The sequence below is a fragment of the Capricornis sumatraensis genome, chromosome 22, assembly GCF_032405125.1.
Source record: "Capricornis sumatraensis isolate serow.1 chromosome 22, serow.2, whole genome shotgun sequence".
NCBI lineage: Eukaryota > Metazoa > Chordata > Mammalia > Artiodactyla > Bovidae > Capricornis > Capricornis sumatraensis.
Window position 1 is genome coordinate 16,837,509 of NC_091090.1, and position 15,636 is coordinate 16,853,144.

Here is a 15,636-nt window from a genome sequence, read left to right on the forward strand (position 1 = left end):
TGGGAGCAAGTCGAGTGCTGTTTCTAGTATTTTGAAATAAAAGCTTGCAGCTTTTTGGTAAGCAGACCTTTTTGAATTCTATCACAACCAGTTACCTGTAGTGAGTAGTAATATATTTTATATGTGCAGGGATAGTTTGTAAAGTTCACACATCTGCTTATTGACAGGGATGCTTAATATTTCTGCTGTTTGTAGACACATTCTTGTTTCCTAGAAATAAATTTTATAGCAATTTGAAGTCTGTTAATGTCGAAGAGAACAAATGTTTTTAAACTTAGTTTGTTATCACCAGTACTAAATAAGTTAAATTCAAGAAATCTTTATTATGTGGTGAGCATTTTGCTAGGAACTGGCACACACAGTGAATAAGACATTCATTCATTCATTCAAAAAATATTTATTCAGTGTCTTCTATGGGTAATCATAAGGGCTTCCCTGAGGAAAGAGTGCTTATGTTACGGTTCAAAATGAGTAGGAGATACTAAGGTTGAATAGCAAGATAAAGAAAAAGTCTCTCACATGCCTTAATCAAAGGACTCCAGGTTGAGAAAATGAAAAGTTAAAAAAGCCCAAGCTGTCCAGAATGGCTGAAGCCAGGGGAGGGGAGAGAGGAGCAGTAGCTTAAGATGGGACTGAAAAGATAGCCAGAAGCCAGTTCATGGAGAGATGTCTAACTTGGAAGGCAAGACTAGGAATGTGGAGCTGATTATTAAGGCAATGGAAGGTATGTCAAGGGTTTAGGGAGGAAAATGACTTTTTTAATATTACTCTGATTGCTTTGTATAGAATGGATTAGAGTGTGGGACAAGAGAGGATAGGATGTAAAGAAAGCAAGATGCTAGTGAAGCATTCTGACAGATGATGATGACTCAGGCTGGAGTGGTGGTGGAGAAGTAGATGGATTCTAGAGATCCTAGGAGTAGTAAAGAGGAGATGCGGTGATTTTTGAGATGTAGAATTAAGAGAGGGAGCACATGGAGTCTGAGATAATTCCCAGGCTTCTGACTTTAGCCTCTAGGAGAATGATGGTCACATCCCCTGAGAAGGGAAAAAGGACAGAAGACAAGGTCCATTTTAATTTCTGAGGGAATACTTCAAAATGGACAGATTGCGGACATAAATAAGGAACACAGGACAATAGTTATTTATCTTCAACAGGGGATGTATACGGTGTGTGCTTATATACATATATATAAATAATTATGTATGTTTTTCAAAACTTGAAAGTATCAGGCAGTATCAAAACAGTATCAGTCAGTGAAGACATATAGATTTTAAAGAGAAGGAATCATCGTGAGAGAGAATCTGGTAGCCTAAAGATTTTGGTTTTGAAAGAAGCTAGGAGAGGGATCATGAAAGAAAGTTCGAATGAACCAAGCCACATTGCTGCTAAGTCACATGAGTTGTATTCGACTCTGTGCGACCCCACAGATGGCAGCCCACCAGGCTCCGCCATCCCTGGGATTCTCCAGGCAAGAATACTGGAGTGGGTTGCCATCCACATTGAGCAGATTACAGTTTTCCCTATAAGTTAGGATCAAAAGGAAAGTTACGACCAACCTAGATAGCATATTGAAAAGCAGAGACATTACTTTGCCAACAAAGGTCCGTCTGTCTAGTCAAGGCTATGGCTTTCCCAGTGGTCATGTATGGATGTGAGAGTTGGACTGTGAAGAAAGCTGAGCGCTGAAGAATTGATGCTTTTGAACTGTGGTGTTGGAGAAGGCTCTTGAGAGTCCCTTGGACTGCAAGGAGATCCAACCAGTCCATTCTAAAGGAGATCAGTCCTGGGTGTTCTTTGGAAGGAATGCTGCTAAAGCTGAAACTCCAATACTTTGGCCACCTGATGTGAAGAGTTGACTCATTGGAAAAGACTGTGATGCTGGGAGGGACTGGGGGCAGGAAGAGAAGGGGACGACAGAGGATGAGATGGCTGGATGGCATCACTGACTCGATGGACGTGAATCTGAGTGAACTCCGGGAGTTGGTGATGGACAGGGAGGCCTGGTGTGCTGCAGTTCATAGGGTCGCAAAGAGTTGGACATGACTGAGTGACTGAACTGAACTGAACTGAACTGAAGGTGACTGCATTTTAAGATTTTAATGGGAATTAGTTTGTCCTTTGCTTCTTGGTCATTCTTGATTAAACCAGTTTGTTTTTTGCTGAGGCTATTAACCCAGATTAACATTGAAATACTAGAGTTTAAGATTTTAATTAGAAGGCTGGAATGGAACTCTAACTTGTGAATTGGTTGGCTACTGCTAATGGGTTTGTGGCTTTTTAAAATTTGATATCTAAGGTTTGTGGTTGGGGTGGGAATGTGAAGCTTTAAAAACCTAGAAATGTGTTTATGGGAGGAAGCTGTAGCCTGTTGTGGAGATAAACTAGGAGAAGGGATGAAGAAAAGAGGAGAAAGGACCCTATTTCATTAGAGGAGGCTTTTTATATTATACAGTGCCTTGCATGAATCAGACTTTGGAAATATCAGAACTGAATTTTTATTTTCAACATTTCAATTTTGCTTTAATTGGGTACTTGAAACATGAAGCATTTTATGGTGTGAAATACCAAATTAAAGCTCCCAGTGGCAACATGGAGTTGTCATCTGTGATATAGAGTCATATTGGGGGGTTGGAGCCTGGGAATGGAAAGTGGAGACTGGAAAAGTCACCCTACAGGTTGGGCCAAGGTTGCTTTGATGATGCATTCTTTAGTGGGAATTTCGGTACGAGAGTTACCCGAAATTGGGTCTCACACCCTAGCTCCAGCATATTTAGGAGGGAGAAGGTTGCCCAAACTTGCCATGCTCCTTATCCTCTGCTGAAATGTGGAGATGAAATCTGCCACCCAGTTTATTTTGAGAATTAAATGAGAAAATGAATGTAAGGTCTCTGGCAGAGTGTCTTATTCACAGGAGGCACTTAATTGTTAGTTCCTCTTTCACCTCCAGTTTAAGCCATATCCAGATTTAGTGGTCTGTAATAATGCTATAGATGCCTTATTAGTGGCCAGATAGATTTAATGAATGAGTTAGAGTAAATGCAGTTGAATTTCTCACCTCTCCTTATTGATTATGAAAATAGAAATTCATAGCACTTCATCTTCTAGAATTGCTAAACCAGATGATGCTTAGGACTGCCCATAGAGGCACACAGAGTAGTTTTTGAAGGGTTTAAAATAACAATTGATAAAATAATTTGAAATGTATTTCAGTGATAGGCTTTCTGCTGAAAAACATTTGGCCACTTACTTATCCAGTTAACATTTATGAAGCACTGTTTTTGTCCCGGGCCTGTGTAATGTGGGAGACTGACAAGTGAACAGATGATTCTTACACACCATAGTAAGTCTTGTGCTGTGGGGAATCACAGGGAACTTTGCCAAGAAAATCTGACAGTGTGTGCCAAATGCTTTAAAAATATGCATCCTCTTTTACCTCGTTGATGTGCTTCTAGCAATATAACCTGAGGAAGTTTGATGAAATCTTGCTTACAGTATGAAAAATTGCTGATTGCAAATGTATAACAAAAGTGACATTACTTTGTCAAAGATGGTCCGTCTAGTCAAAGCTATGGTTTTTCCAGTGGTCATGTATGGATGTGAGAGTTGGACTATAAAGAAAGGTGAGCACCGAAGAATTGATGCTTTTGAATTGTGGTGTTGGAGAAGACTCTTGAGAGTCCCTTGGACTGCAAGGAGGTCCAATCAGTCTGTCCTAAAGGAAATCAGTCCTGAATATTCATTAGAAGGACTCATGCTGAAGCTGAAACTCCAATACCTTGGCCACCTGATGCGAAGAACTGGCTCATTTGAAAAGAGCCTGATGCTGGGCAAGATTGAAGGTGGGAGGAGAAGGGGATGACAGAGGATGAGGTGTTTGGATAGCATCACTGACTCAATGGTCATGAGTTTGAGTGAGCTCTGGGAGTTGGTGATGGACAGGGAGGCCTTGTGTGCTGCAGTCCATGGGGTCACAAAGAATTGGACATGACGGAGCAACTGAACTGAACAAAAATGAACTGGCTTGGTTTCTGTATGATAAATGGACATTACTTGTGCCTATCAGTGATCACAGAGATCTATAAGTGACAAAGGAAAACTAATCGGTATATTATGAAGAGGAAAAAGGTTACCAAGGAACGTTTTTTAAAAAATAATTAATTTTTAAAGAAAAAGTTTAACGAAATCCTTTCCAAATCACTTTTATGTGTTCTCTGCCTTGAAGAAGGGCTTCCCTGGTAGCTCAGATGGGAAAGAATCTGCTTGCAATGTAGGAGACCTGGGTACAGTCCCTGAGTCAGGGAGGTCCCCTGGAGAAGAGAATGGCACATCATTCAAAAAGACGTAGGTATGATCATAATCTGGAAGCAGGTGGGAGTTTAAGTGAGCTAATCATCTTGCCAAATCTGTGTAGTTTCATCTAAGAGATAAATTATATACACACACACACACACACACACACACACACACACACACACGTTTTGAGTAATGACTAGATAGAATGTAGTCCCAGTGAGACGGCCCAGGTGAATGAGCATGTCAGCAGAGCAGGAAGGACAATGTGCTTTCTTGGTGCTCCCAGTCTTTTGAGGTGCACTTTGCATTAAGAAGACTGACCTGTCAGAAAAATCACGGGAAAAAATATGTCTAGTGAGTATGCTTGTAACCAGCCCCGGGGACTTCTTCACTGGTCATTTTGGCTCAGCTGGTGGCATTAGGTCAGTTTTTTTAGCTTATGGAACCATCCCATTCCTGGATACCTCAGGTTCTAAGAGTACGTTTGTTGAGAAATTATTTTTCTCCTTAGTTGATAATAAGATAAACTGCCAAGATCTTGGCTTCTGTTCCCTTTTCAGCAGCAATCTGTTTAAAATTCAAAAGTTTTAACTTAGGTTTTCCAAACAGTTTATTTTGGAGAAACTTTATTCAAGGCCAAATTTATACATTTGTATATAGGATAAACTCTACCAATTTACAAAAATAGATAATTATTCTTTTTTTTTCCCCCTCAAAAAGATGGATAAACTTGGAGAGCTCTAGTTTTCACATTTATATGAGAACTGTAAACCAGCAAGTAACAAGTCTTTTCTGTTTCTGGATCAAATGGAGTGACTATTCCAGAGTAGAGTAACAGGAGGCAGTGTCTGCCTATTTTTGTTGTTTACTTTTTACATGGAATATATATCTGCTCCCTCTGTCCTTGGAATAGACTTCTGGAGTTTTGTTTTTTTACTTCTGTTTCTAGTCATAAATTAGATGCTGAATGATACAGAAAGAAAGGAACAAGAGGTTAAGAACTATAATGCAAACATCAGGGCTAAAAGGAAGATATGGTTCTTTATCTAAAGACTATCATTTTCTTTTCTTTTTAGACTTTTTTCTTTTTAATGACTATCATTTCTTGAGTGCCCAAGTGCAGATCACTCACCTAGAGCCAGACATACTGGAATGTGATGTCAAGTGGACCATAGGAAGCATCACTATGGACAAAGCTAGTGGAGGTGATGGAATTCCAGTTGAGCTATTTCAGATCCTCAAAGATGATGCTGTGAAAGTGCTGCACTCAATATGCCAGCAAATTTGGAAAACTCAGCAGTGGCCATAGGACTGGAAAAGGTCAGTTTTCATTCCAATCCCAAAGAAAGGCAATGCCAAAGAATGCTCAAACTACCTCACAGTTGCACTCATCCCTGTTGGCTCAGAGGTTAAAAGCGTCTGCCTGCAATGCGGGAGATCTGGGTTCGATCCCTGGGTCGGGAAGATCCCCTGGAGAAGGAAACGGCAACCCACTCCAGTGTTCTTGCCTGAAGAATCCCATGGACAGAGGAGCCTGGTGGGCTACAGTCCATGGGGTTGCAGAGTTGGACACAACTGAGCGACTTCACTTTCACTTTCACACGCTAGTAAAGTAATGCTCAAAATTCCCCAAGTCAGGCTTCAGCAATACGTGAACCGTGAACTTCCAGATGTTCAGGCTGGTTTTAGTAAAGGCAGAGGAAACAGATTAAATTGCCAACATCCGCTGGATCATGGAAAAAGCAAGAGAGTTCCAGAAAAACATCTATTTCTACTTTATTGAGGATGCCAAAGCCTTTGACTGTGTGGGTCACAATCAACTGTGGAAAATTCTGAAAGAGATGGGAATACCAGACCACCTGACCTGCCTCTTGAGAAATCTGTATGCAGGTCAGGAAGCAGCAGTTAGAACTGGACATGGAACAACAGACTGGTTGCAAATAGGAAAAGGAGTGCATCAAGGCTGTATATTATCACCCTGCTTATTTAACTTATATGCAGAGTACATCATGAGAAACTCTAGGCTGGAAGAAGCACAAGCTGGAATCAAGATTGCTGGGAGAAATATCAACACCTCAGGTATACAAATGACACCACCCTTATGGCAGAAAGTGAAGAAGAACTAAAGAGCCTCTTGATGAAAGTGAAAGAGGAGAGTGAAAAAGTTGGCTTAAATTAATTCAGGAAACTGAGATCATGGCATCCGGTCCCATCACTTCATTGGAAATGGAGGGGAAACAGTGGAAACAGTGTCAGACTTTATTTTTGGGGGCTCCAAAATCACTGCAGATGGTGACTGCAGCCATGAAATTAAACAACACTCATTGGAAGGAAAGTTATGACCAACCCAGATAGCATATTCAAAAGCAGAGACAGTACTTTGCTGACAAAAGTCCATTTTGTCAAGCTATGGTTTTTCCAGTACTCATGTATGGATGTGAGAGTTGGACTGTGAAGAAAGCTGAGCACCGAAGAATTGATGCTTTTGAACTGTGGTGTTGGAGAAGACTCTTGAGAGTCCCTTGGACTGCAAGGAGATCCAACCAGTTCATCCTAAAGGAGATCAGTCCTGAATATTCACTGGAAGGACTGATGCTGAAGCTGAAACTCCAGTACTTTGGCCACCTGATGCGAAGAACTGACTCATTTGAAAAAGCCCTGATGCCGGGAAAGATTAAAGGCAGGAAGAGATTGGGATGATAGAGGATGAGATGGTTGGCTGGCATCATCGACTCGATGGACATGAGTTTGGGTAAACTCCAGGAGTTGGTGATGGACAGGGAGGCCTGGCATGCTGCAGTCCATGGGGTTGCAAAGAGTCGAACATGACTGAGCCACTGAACTGAACTGAATATGTTCAGATACCTTATGTACATTATCTTGTTTAATCCCCACTATCCTGAGAGGTAGAAAAAACTTGTTCCTTTCGTTGTAGACAAGACCTCCAAAGAGTAAACAATTTGCTCTTAGCCGTATGCAAGGTCCGAATTTGATTCTAGATCTGCCTTAAAGCTTTTGTATCGTATAAGCTGCTAACTTTTGCCTGGGAGTTAGAAAACTTACAATTAACTCTTACAATTCATCTGGTGAGTTGCATTAACTTTCTTGGCTCTTGCTTTCTTTATCTGTAAAGTGAGAGGATCGAGCTGGAACTTTAAAGTTAATTCTGGTTGTAAAATTATGTTATTTCTGATTTCTTTATTGAATTGAAATGGAGAGTGTATAAAGCTTCTACTAGTTCAATTGTTTGCAGCCAATTTGGTTTGTGAAGAATACTGTTAGCCCTGTGATTTTTTTTTCACACCATTGTCCTGTGGTGGTACATAAAAGACATCAGTGAGAAGACAGGTTAAAAGAAAGTACATTATGTCAGCTGCAGATTCACAAAAGAAAACTTATTTAAAGAGGAGCACCTCGACGTCAAGAAACGGTAAACATGGGCTGGAGATTGTGTAGGTGGGACCTGGTAATTGTCTTCGGACACCAGTGTGATTTAACCTCAAAGAGTTATCGTGCCTCAGTGAGTGATTCTGTGTGTGTGTCTGTCTTGAGGCATTGGGGATTCTGTTAAAAGGTACAATGATGACTCAGTTTCAATCCTTCTAGGGTCTTATTTCCAATTAAGTGCTAAAGAAGTGGCTATAGGAGGGACACAGTGATTATTGACATAGAGCAAATGAGATGACGTGATATTAAAAAAAGCATTATCTGCAATATTTTTATTCTACTTAGTACCTTTTTCTCTAAAAGTGCTGTACAACTAACATTGGGATAATAAGCCATTAAGTGTCAAAACACTGAAGAGTAACAAAGTGGCTAGGAGAAATAAATACACAGAAGTAGTAGAGGCTTTAAGTCACTGATGGGCACAGCAGGTTAGTGATTCTTTGGCTAAATCCATTGCATTCACCTTTGATTCTGTAAATGGGTGGGGGTTTGACATGGAGGCCTTTTCATCCTGTGGTTAAGACTGAAGACCATGAATTTTCATGTCAGATAAACGTGTGTTTAAATCCTGATTCTACTGCTTACTAGCTATTGGAGCAAATTAACCTAAAATTTCCAAACCTCAGTTTCTTCATCAATGAAGTGGTGGTAATTTATACCTCCCTTGGTAGGGTTGTTCGGAGGATTAAAGTAAATGAGTTAAATAGATAAAACATTTAGGTCAGTGCCTGGTACATGGTAAACGCAACATAAATGCTAGCAATTCTTATGCTCAGAATATGTCAGAATAGTGACTCTGATGAGATTATTGAGCATAACAACAGCTTCTCTGGTTCAAAAGATAAGGTGATGCGGAGTGCACAGGATCTTGTGTTCCTTCTCTGAATTGATACAGAACAGTATTATCTGTAGACCGTCTGAGCCACCAGGGAAGCCCGCTTCATAGTCTAGAATAAGATTTTTTAATAAGGAAGCATACAGAGACTAAACATAATTCTTTAAGCAGTCACATACATACCACTGGCTTTAAGATATAAAAAAAATTACAGATAGAATTGAAGATCCTTGTTCAGTTCATATCTAAGGTTTCAGATGCCCTGGAAAGACTTCAGTGACAACAGAAAATTAGAAAAGCTTTGGGAAAACACAGTGCAAGTTTCTATCTCTGAGTTGGGAAAATCCCCTGGAGGAGGAAATGGCAACCCACTCCAGTATTCCCGTTTGGAGACTTCTATGCGGACATGACTGAGCGACTGAACTGAACTGAACTGAACTGATGGACAGAGCAGCCTGGTAGGTTGCAGTCTGTGGAGCCACCGAGTTGGATTCGATGAGCATTCAGTTCAGTTCAGTTGCTCAGTCGTGTCCGACTCTTTGTGACCCCATAGACTGCAGCACGCCAGGTCTCCCTGTTCATCACCACTCCTGGAGTTTATTCAAATTCATGTCCATTGTGTTGGTGACGCCATCCAACCATCTTATCCTCTGTTGTCCGTCCCCTTCTCCTCCTGCCTTCAATCTTTCCCAGCATCAAGGTCTTTTCTGATGAGTCAGTTTTTCACATCAGGTGGCCAAAGTATTGGAATTTCAGCTTCAGCATCAGTCCTTCCAGTGAATATTCAGGACTGATCTCCTTTAGGATGAACTGGTTGGATCTCCTTGCAGTCCAAGGGACTCTCAAGAGTCTTCTCCAACACCACAGTTCAAAAGCATCAATTCTTCGGCCCTCAGCTTTCTTTATAGTCCAACTCTCACATCCATACATGACTACTGGAAAAACCACAGCCTTGACAAGATGGACCTTTGTTGGCAAAGTAATGTCTCGACTTTTTAATGTGCTGTCTAGGTTGGTCATAACTTTTCTTCCACGGAGTAAATGACTGAGCAAAACACACATAGGACATTAGACATACATATCTTTCTGTAGCTTGCTTTTCTCTCTCAGCATTGTTTTTGAGATTTTCTGTTGTACTTACAGCTCTATTCACTTATTAATATTTTAACTGCCATACATTATTTCATCAAATGAATGAATATACCATTTTAATCTGTTCTCTGTCAGTGGACATTACCTATAATTTTGAATATTTCTGTATAGCTCTCACTTCACATCCCACTGTTCACTGCCAATCTCAGAGGTAACCACTGTCCTGAACTGTGTTAATTTTTTAATGACTTAGAGATACATATTCTTAAAGAATATATGGTTTGTTTTGCAAGTTTTTAATCTTTATGTAGTACAATCTTACTATATTATTTAGTGACTTTCTTTTATGTTCAACATAATTTTGAGGTTTATTTATGTTAATATGTTGTGGCAATAGTCATTGATTTTTACTGTGTACCTTATTCCACTATTTGAATATATTATGATTTATGGACATTTAGGTTGCTTCTGACTTGTTAGTATTACAAACAGTATATAATCAACATCCTTGTACTTGTGTGCTGATTTTCTCTGAGGTATATACCTACTAATAGAATGACTTACAGATAATGTATCTGCATCTTTGTCTTCACTGGATATTGATAAGTAATAATTATATTATCATTTAATTATACATATTTTCTAATTTCTCATTTGACCCTTGAGTTTAAAATGCATTTTAAAAACTTGCAGATATATAAGATTTTTATTACCAGTTTTTAACTTAATTACTCTCTAGTCAATTAATAATGCCTGTTTCTTACTAATTCTTTGTTATCTGTTGAGACTTGCTTTATAACATAATGTGTGGTCAGAATTTATCCAGGTTTTAGGCAGTTTTTATAAATATTCCACATGTGTTTGAAAATAATTCATCATTTAATTGTTGGTTTCCCATAAATTCCAATCACTGAATCCCATAGATTCCGATGATTTCCAGTTATTTTTGCTTTACATATTTTGAGGCCTTGTTTTTAGGTACATAGAGATTAAATGAGTTGTTTTATATTTGTGGTAATTTTGTTTTTTTGCTGTGACATAATGATCTTCTTTACCTCTCATAATGCTTTTTCTTCAGAGCTTACGTTTCCTTACAGTGCTTGTAGCTATGATTGGCTTTTTAATCAGTTGTATTTACTGGTGTTTTGTTTATATACTTTAAAATTTTTCTCTCATGTTAATATTGTTAGTATGTCTCTTGGAAACGCCATAATTTTCCAAACATGATTTTGTTTATTTAGTTTTAATTTTCTGTATTTTACCTGCTAAGTTTAGCCTGTTTACATTTATTACCACTAGTGGTAGGGCTTCCCGGGTGGCTCAGAGGTTAAAGCGTCTGCCTGCAATGCGGGAGACCCGGGTTCGATTCCTGGGTTGGGAATATCCCCTGGAGAAGGAAATGGCAACCCACTCCAGCACTCTTGCCTGGAAAATCCCCTGGACGGAGAAGCGTGGTATATCTGAACTTACTCCTAGCACATTATTATTTGTTTTCTGTTTACCCTGCTTTTCTCCTCGGGTGTTTTTCACCTTCTAATCTGTCCAGTATTGGTTTGAACAGTTTTTGTTTATTCCTTTTATCCTTGTTTACCCCTAAAATTTTAACATGCATTTGGCTTTTCTGAGTCTTACATTAAAATCAGTATGTCCACCTCTTATCTGAATAATACACGGACCATGGGAATCTTTAACTCATTGACTCTCCACCAATTTTCTAAGGTTTTTATCAGTATTTTAGTTACATTTTTTAATCACTTAAATTAGTTTTAATTTTTACACTTTGATTATTTTCTAATATCCAAGGTAATTGTGAACTCCTTATTTAAACTTGTTCTTTTCACTCTTTCTCTTCAGATTTTCAAAAGAAACAGCCAGACGATGATTCCACTCCAAGTACAAGTAACAGCCAATCAGACTTGTTTTCCGAAGAGACCACCAGTGACAGCAATGATACCTCGATAACCGCGCCAGCTCTTAGTCCCAGCCAGCAGCCGCTTCCGACAGAACTGAATGTAACTGCACCAAGTACAGAGGAGTGTAAGTGCCCAGACCTGTGAAGTGGCAGAGAAGGCAGCCTAGGGATCGTCATGAGTTTCTTTGTAATGCCTCTCCCAGGAAAAGGCTAGCAGCTCTTTTAATTCAAGATTGAGTGTTAATGTACAGGCCCAAGTCAGCAAGGTAGAGAGTAAGTTTCAGCCTTCCATTGAGCTTAAACTTTTCTAAAAAGACTGCCTTTTATGTTAACTGTCAAGGTACATGAGATTTTGAACCAGTCTAGGGCAATTCTCAGCCTTGGTTGTAAATTAGAATCCACTGGGGATTTTTAAAACAATTTTAATCTTCAGTACCATTCCCTGAATCTAATTTAATTGGTCTGGAGGGAGGCTCAATGATATGTTCTTTTTAATTCTTCAGAGACTTCTTAATATGCAGCAAGAATTGAGGAACCACTGGTCTAGGGAACTTACCCTGATTTAGCAACCTTCCATTGAAGCCTTGCCTTTCTCACTAAATAGGCTTTGAGTGTTTCTAGGCAGTTAACTGAGATAACACTATATCCTGTATACATAGGATGTTTGAAGGGAGGAGGAAGTAATCTCTGTTACTCTTCTGTAAGTCCTTAGGGATAGAATACTGTTATCATACATACGATGTGGAAGTCCATTGTCCACTTAAGTTTTTTTTCCCCCACTTATTTTTTATAGTGCTATAGCCATTTCCTTTAGAGCACAACTGTAATGGACAGAGTTTGTTGAAAATTACAGCGATGTTAATGACAGCCATTTTTACCTTTTAAAAGCTTTACTTAACAGGTTGAAATTTGGTGTTTCATATTTACAGAATATCTAGAAATCCTTGGAATATGGTAGGTTAGAATATTCTGTCTTCTAACTTCAGCAGAGAACAGATATTTATCTAAACCTATCATAAACCATCATACTAGGTAAAATTGAGAATATAAAAATTAAAAAGGCCATAGTCCCTATCCTCAAAGAACTTACTGTTTATCAGAGGAAATTAAATGTATTTCTTATAATAAATTAGCAGTTCTCAGCCAGGAGCAGTTTTGCTCCTCCCCATCCCCCCAGTGCTGTAAACCTCTGACACTGTGTCTGAAAGCCCTCCACAGCAAGGAATTATCCAGCCTGACATGCTGGTAATGCCAAAGTTGAGAAACCCCGGTACACAGTTGTGTGCACCCATTTTAATGGTCCTTTTCCATGTGCTAAAGACATGGACTATTGAAGGAGGGTGTTGATTTACTGGTTTACTGGTTTGAAGACAGACACATGGAGGAAAGTTGCATGGAATCTGCAGTGGCAAGTGACTCACTCCCTTAGGGCCATTTATGGAGGACAGGCTGGACAGATTATAGCCATGCCATACCATAGTTGCTTGAGTGCTCAGTGAAGATACTTGGATGTTAAGACAGTAGTCATGTTTTTGAGCAAAGGAAGTAATATTGCCACAGTTATTCTGAGAAGTAACCTGGCAGTATTGAAAAAGGGAAGGATTATACTAGATAATATTGCATAGAGAGAATTTTAAAATTGTTGTAACCTGTTGAAAGAGGCCTAGGAGAAGATGTAGAAATTATATAAGAAGAGAAAAATAGATGAAAGTGATAGTGATATTAAGACAGTAGGCTTTGTTTTATATTTTAAAATCTGTTTGGGGTTATTGAGAAGCTGTGACCCCTTGTCTCAGAAAAATACACACCATCCATTTATACTCAGTTTTGAGTAAAAATTTTTCTAAAGCTCACTATGACCTTTAGGTTAAGGACTCCTTGTCTACGGCAAGGTTGGAGCTGATCAGGATCTCATTTTATGGAGCAGCATTTGATTGGATTCACACATCAGGATCAGGCCAGGATCAAAACAACTTGAGCAGCCCAAGTGCTCTGAGATAACAACAGCTTTTTTTTTATTGAGCACTTTTTATGTGCAAGACGTTGTTCTATATGTTTTGTATATTTTCTCTTTTATTCCTCGTGACAGCTCATTGAGGTGTGAATACTCATTATCCCTGTTCTATAGATAAGGAAACAAGCACAAAATTATCAAGTAATTTGCTCATGGGTCCCAGTGTCTCAGCAGGTAAAGAATCTGCCTGCAGTGCAGGAGACACAGGAGACATGGGTTTGATCCCTGAGTTGGGAAGACCCCTGGAGGAGGAAATGGTGACCCACTCCAGTACTCTTGTCTGAAAAGTTCTGTGGACAGAGGAGCCTGATGGGCGACAGTCCAGAGGGTCCCAAAGAGTTGGGCATGAAAACAAACTAGTAGAATCCAGAACAGGATCCAGAGTTAGGCATTTGTCTTCAGAACTCATGCTTTTAATCAGTTTATTCATAATGTGAAATGTAACTGCCATAGAGAATAGAAATGTTCATGTTGGCAAGCCTGGCGTGCTGCAGTCCATGGAGTCGCAAAGAGTCAGACATGACTTAGTGATCAAACAACAACATGTTGGTAAGATCAGCTCTTTTCTCTGTAATTAAGGTTATGTGGAAACTTAACAGGGTAACCAAAAGTTACTTGATTAATTCATCATGAAAAATCCTTGTAACAGGGATTGGAAATAAAAACAATATATCCATGTGACTATATGACTAAAAGATTTTCTCTGGAGTCAGATCTGTTTGGGAAGCAGATCCATAAAAAGAATTTACATAACAAATAGCAAAGTATGGACTCAGAGCAAGTGGGGTTAGATGAAGTGAAATTTTCATTGAGTGAGCCTAATTGTCAGGTGACTCTAAGGACATACAAGGAAGGTCTTGTGTTCAGCACAAGATTCCATATTCATACCCTTTTCCGCCTCCTGTGCCTGGGCTTAGACCTGCCCTGAGCTCGTGAGCCCCTGGGACATAACACTTCCTGTGTTTCTTTTTATTTTTTTATTTTTTAAAATTTTTATTTTTACTTTATTTACTTTACTGTATTGGTTTTGCCATACATTGACATGAATCCACCACGGGTGTACATGAGTTCCCAAACATAAACCCCCCTCCCACCTCCCACCCCATATCATCTCTCTGGACCATCCCCGTGCACCAGCCCCAAGCATCCTGTATCCTGCATCAAACATAGACTGGCGAATCGTTTCTTACATGATATTATGCATGTTTCAATGCCATTCTCCCAAATCATCCCACCCTCTCCCTCAGAGTCCAAAAGTCCGCTCTACACATCTGTGTCTCTTTTGCTGTCTCGCATACAGGGTCATCATTACCATCTTTCTAAATTCCGTATATGTGTGTCAGTATACTGTATTGGTGTTTTTCTTTCTGGCTTACTTCACTCTGTATAATCGGCTCCAGTTTCATCCATCTCATTAGAATTGATTCAAATGTATTCTTTTTGATGGCTGAGTAATACTCCATTGTGTATATGTACCACAGCTTTCTTATCCATTCATCTGCTGATGGACATCTAGGTTGTTTCCATGTCCTGGCTATTATAAACAGTGCTGTGATGAACATTGGGGTACATGTGTGTCTTTCTATTCTGGTTTCTTCGATGTTTATGCCCAGCAATGGGATTGCTGTGTCATAAGGCAGTTCTATTTGCAATTTTTTAAGGAATCTCCACACTGTTCTCCATAGTGGCTGTACTAGTTTGTATTCCCACCAACAGTGTAGGAGGGTTCCCTTTTCTCCACACCCTCTCCAGCATTTATTGCTTACAGACTTTTGGATCGCAGCCATTCTGACTGGTGTGAAGTGGTACCTCATTGTGGTCTTGATTTGCATTTCTCTAATAATGAGTGATGTTGAGCATCTTTTCATGTGTTTGTTAGCCATCCGTATGTCTTCCTTGGAGAAATGTCTATTTAGTTCTTTGGCCCATTTTTTGATTGGGTCGTTTATTTTTCTGGAATTGAGCTGCATAAGTTGCTTGTATGTTTTTGAGATTAGTTGTTTGTCAGTTGCTTCATTTGCTTTTATTTTCTCCCATTC

General features: G+C 39.4%; 1 protein-coding gene and 1 non-coding gene across 3 annotated transcripts in view; both read left to right on the forward strand.

Moving 5' to 3' along the window:
• Window positions 1-15,636, forward strand: part of ZFAND3 (zinc finger AN1-type containing 3) — a 318,501-nt gene that overhangs the window by 226,933 nt on the left and 75,932 nt on the right. For both annotated transcript variants that reach the window (XM_068994348.1, XM_068994349.1), the window contains exon 3: window positions 11,526-11,708. In XM_068994348.1, the coding sequence (XP_068850449.1) occupies window positions 11,526-11,708 (183 nt within the window). The remainder of the gene's footprint in view (window positions 1-11,525; window positions 11,709-15,636) is intronic.
• Window positions 10,981-11,052, forward strand: TRNAC-GCA (transfer RNA cysteine (anticodon GCA)). The gene has a single exon. It is a non-coding gene; the product is annotated as a tRNA-Cys (tRNA).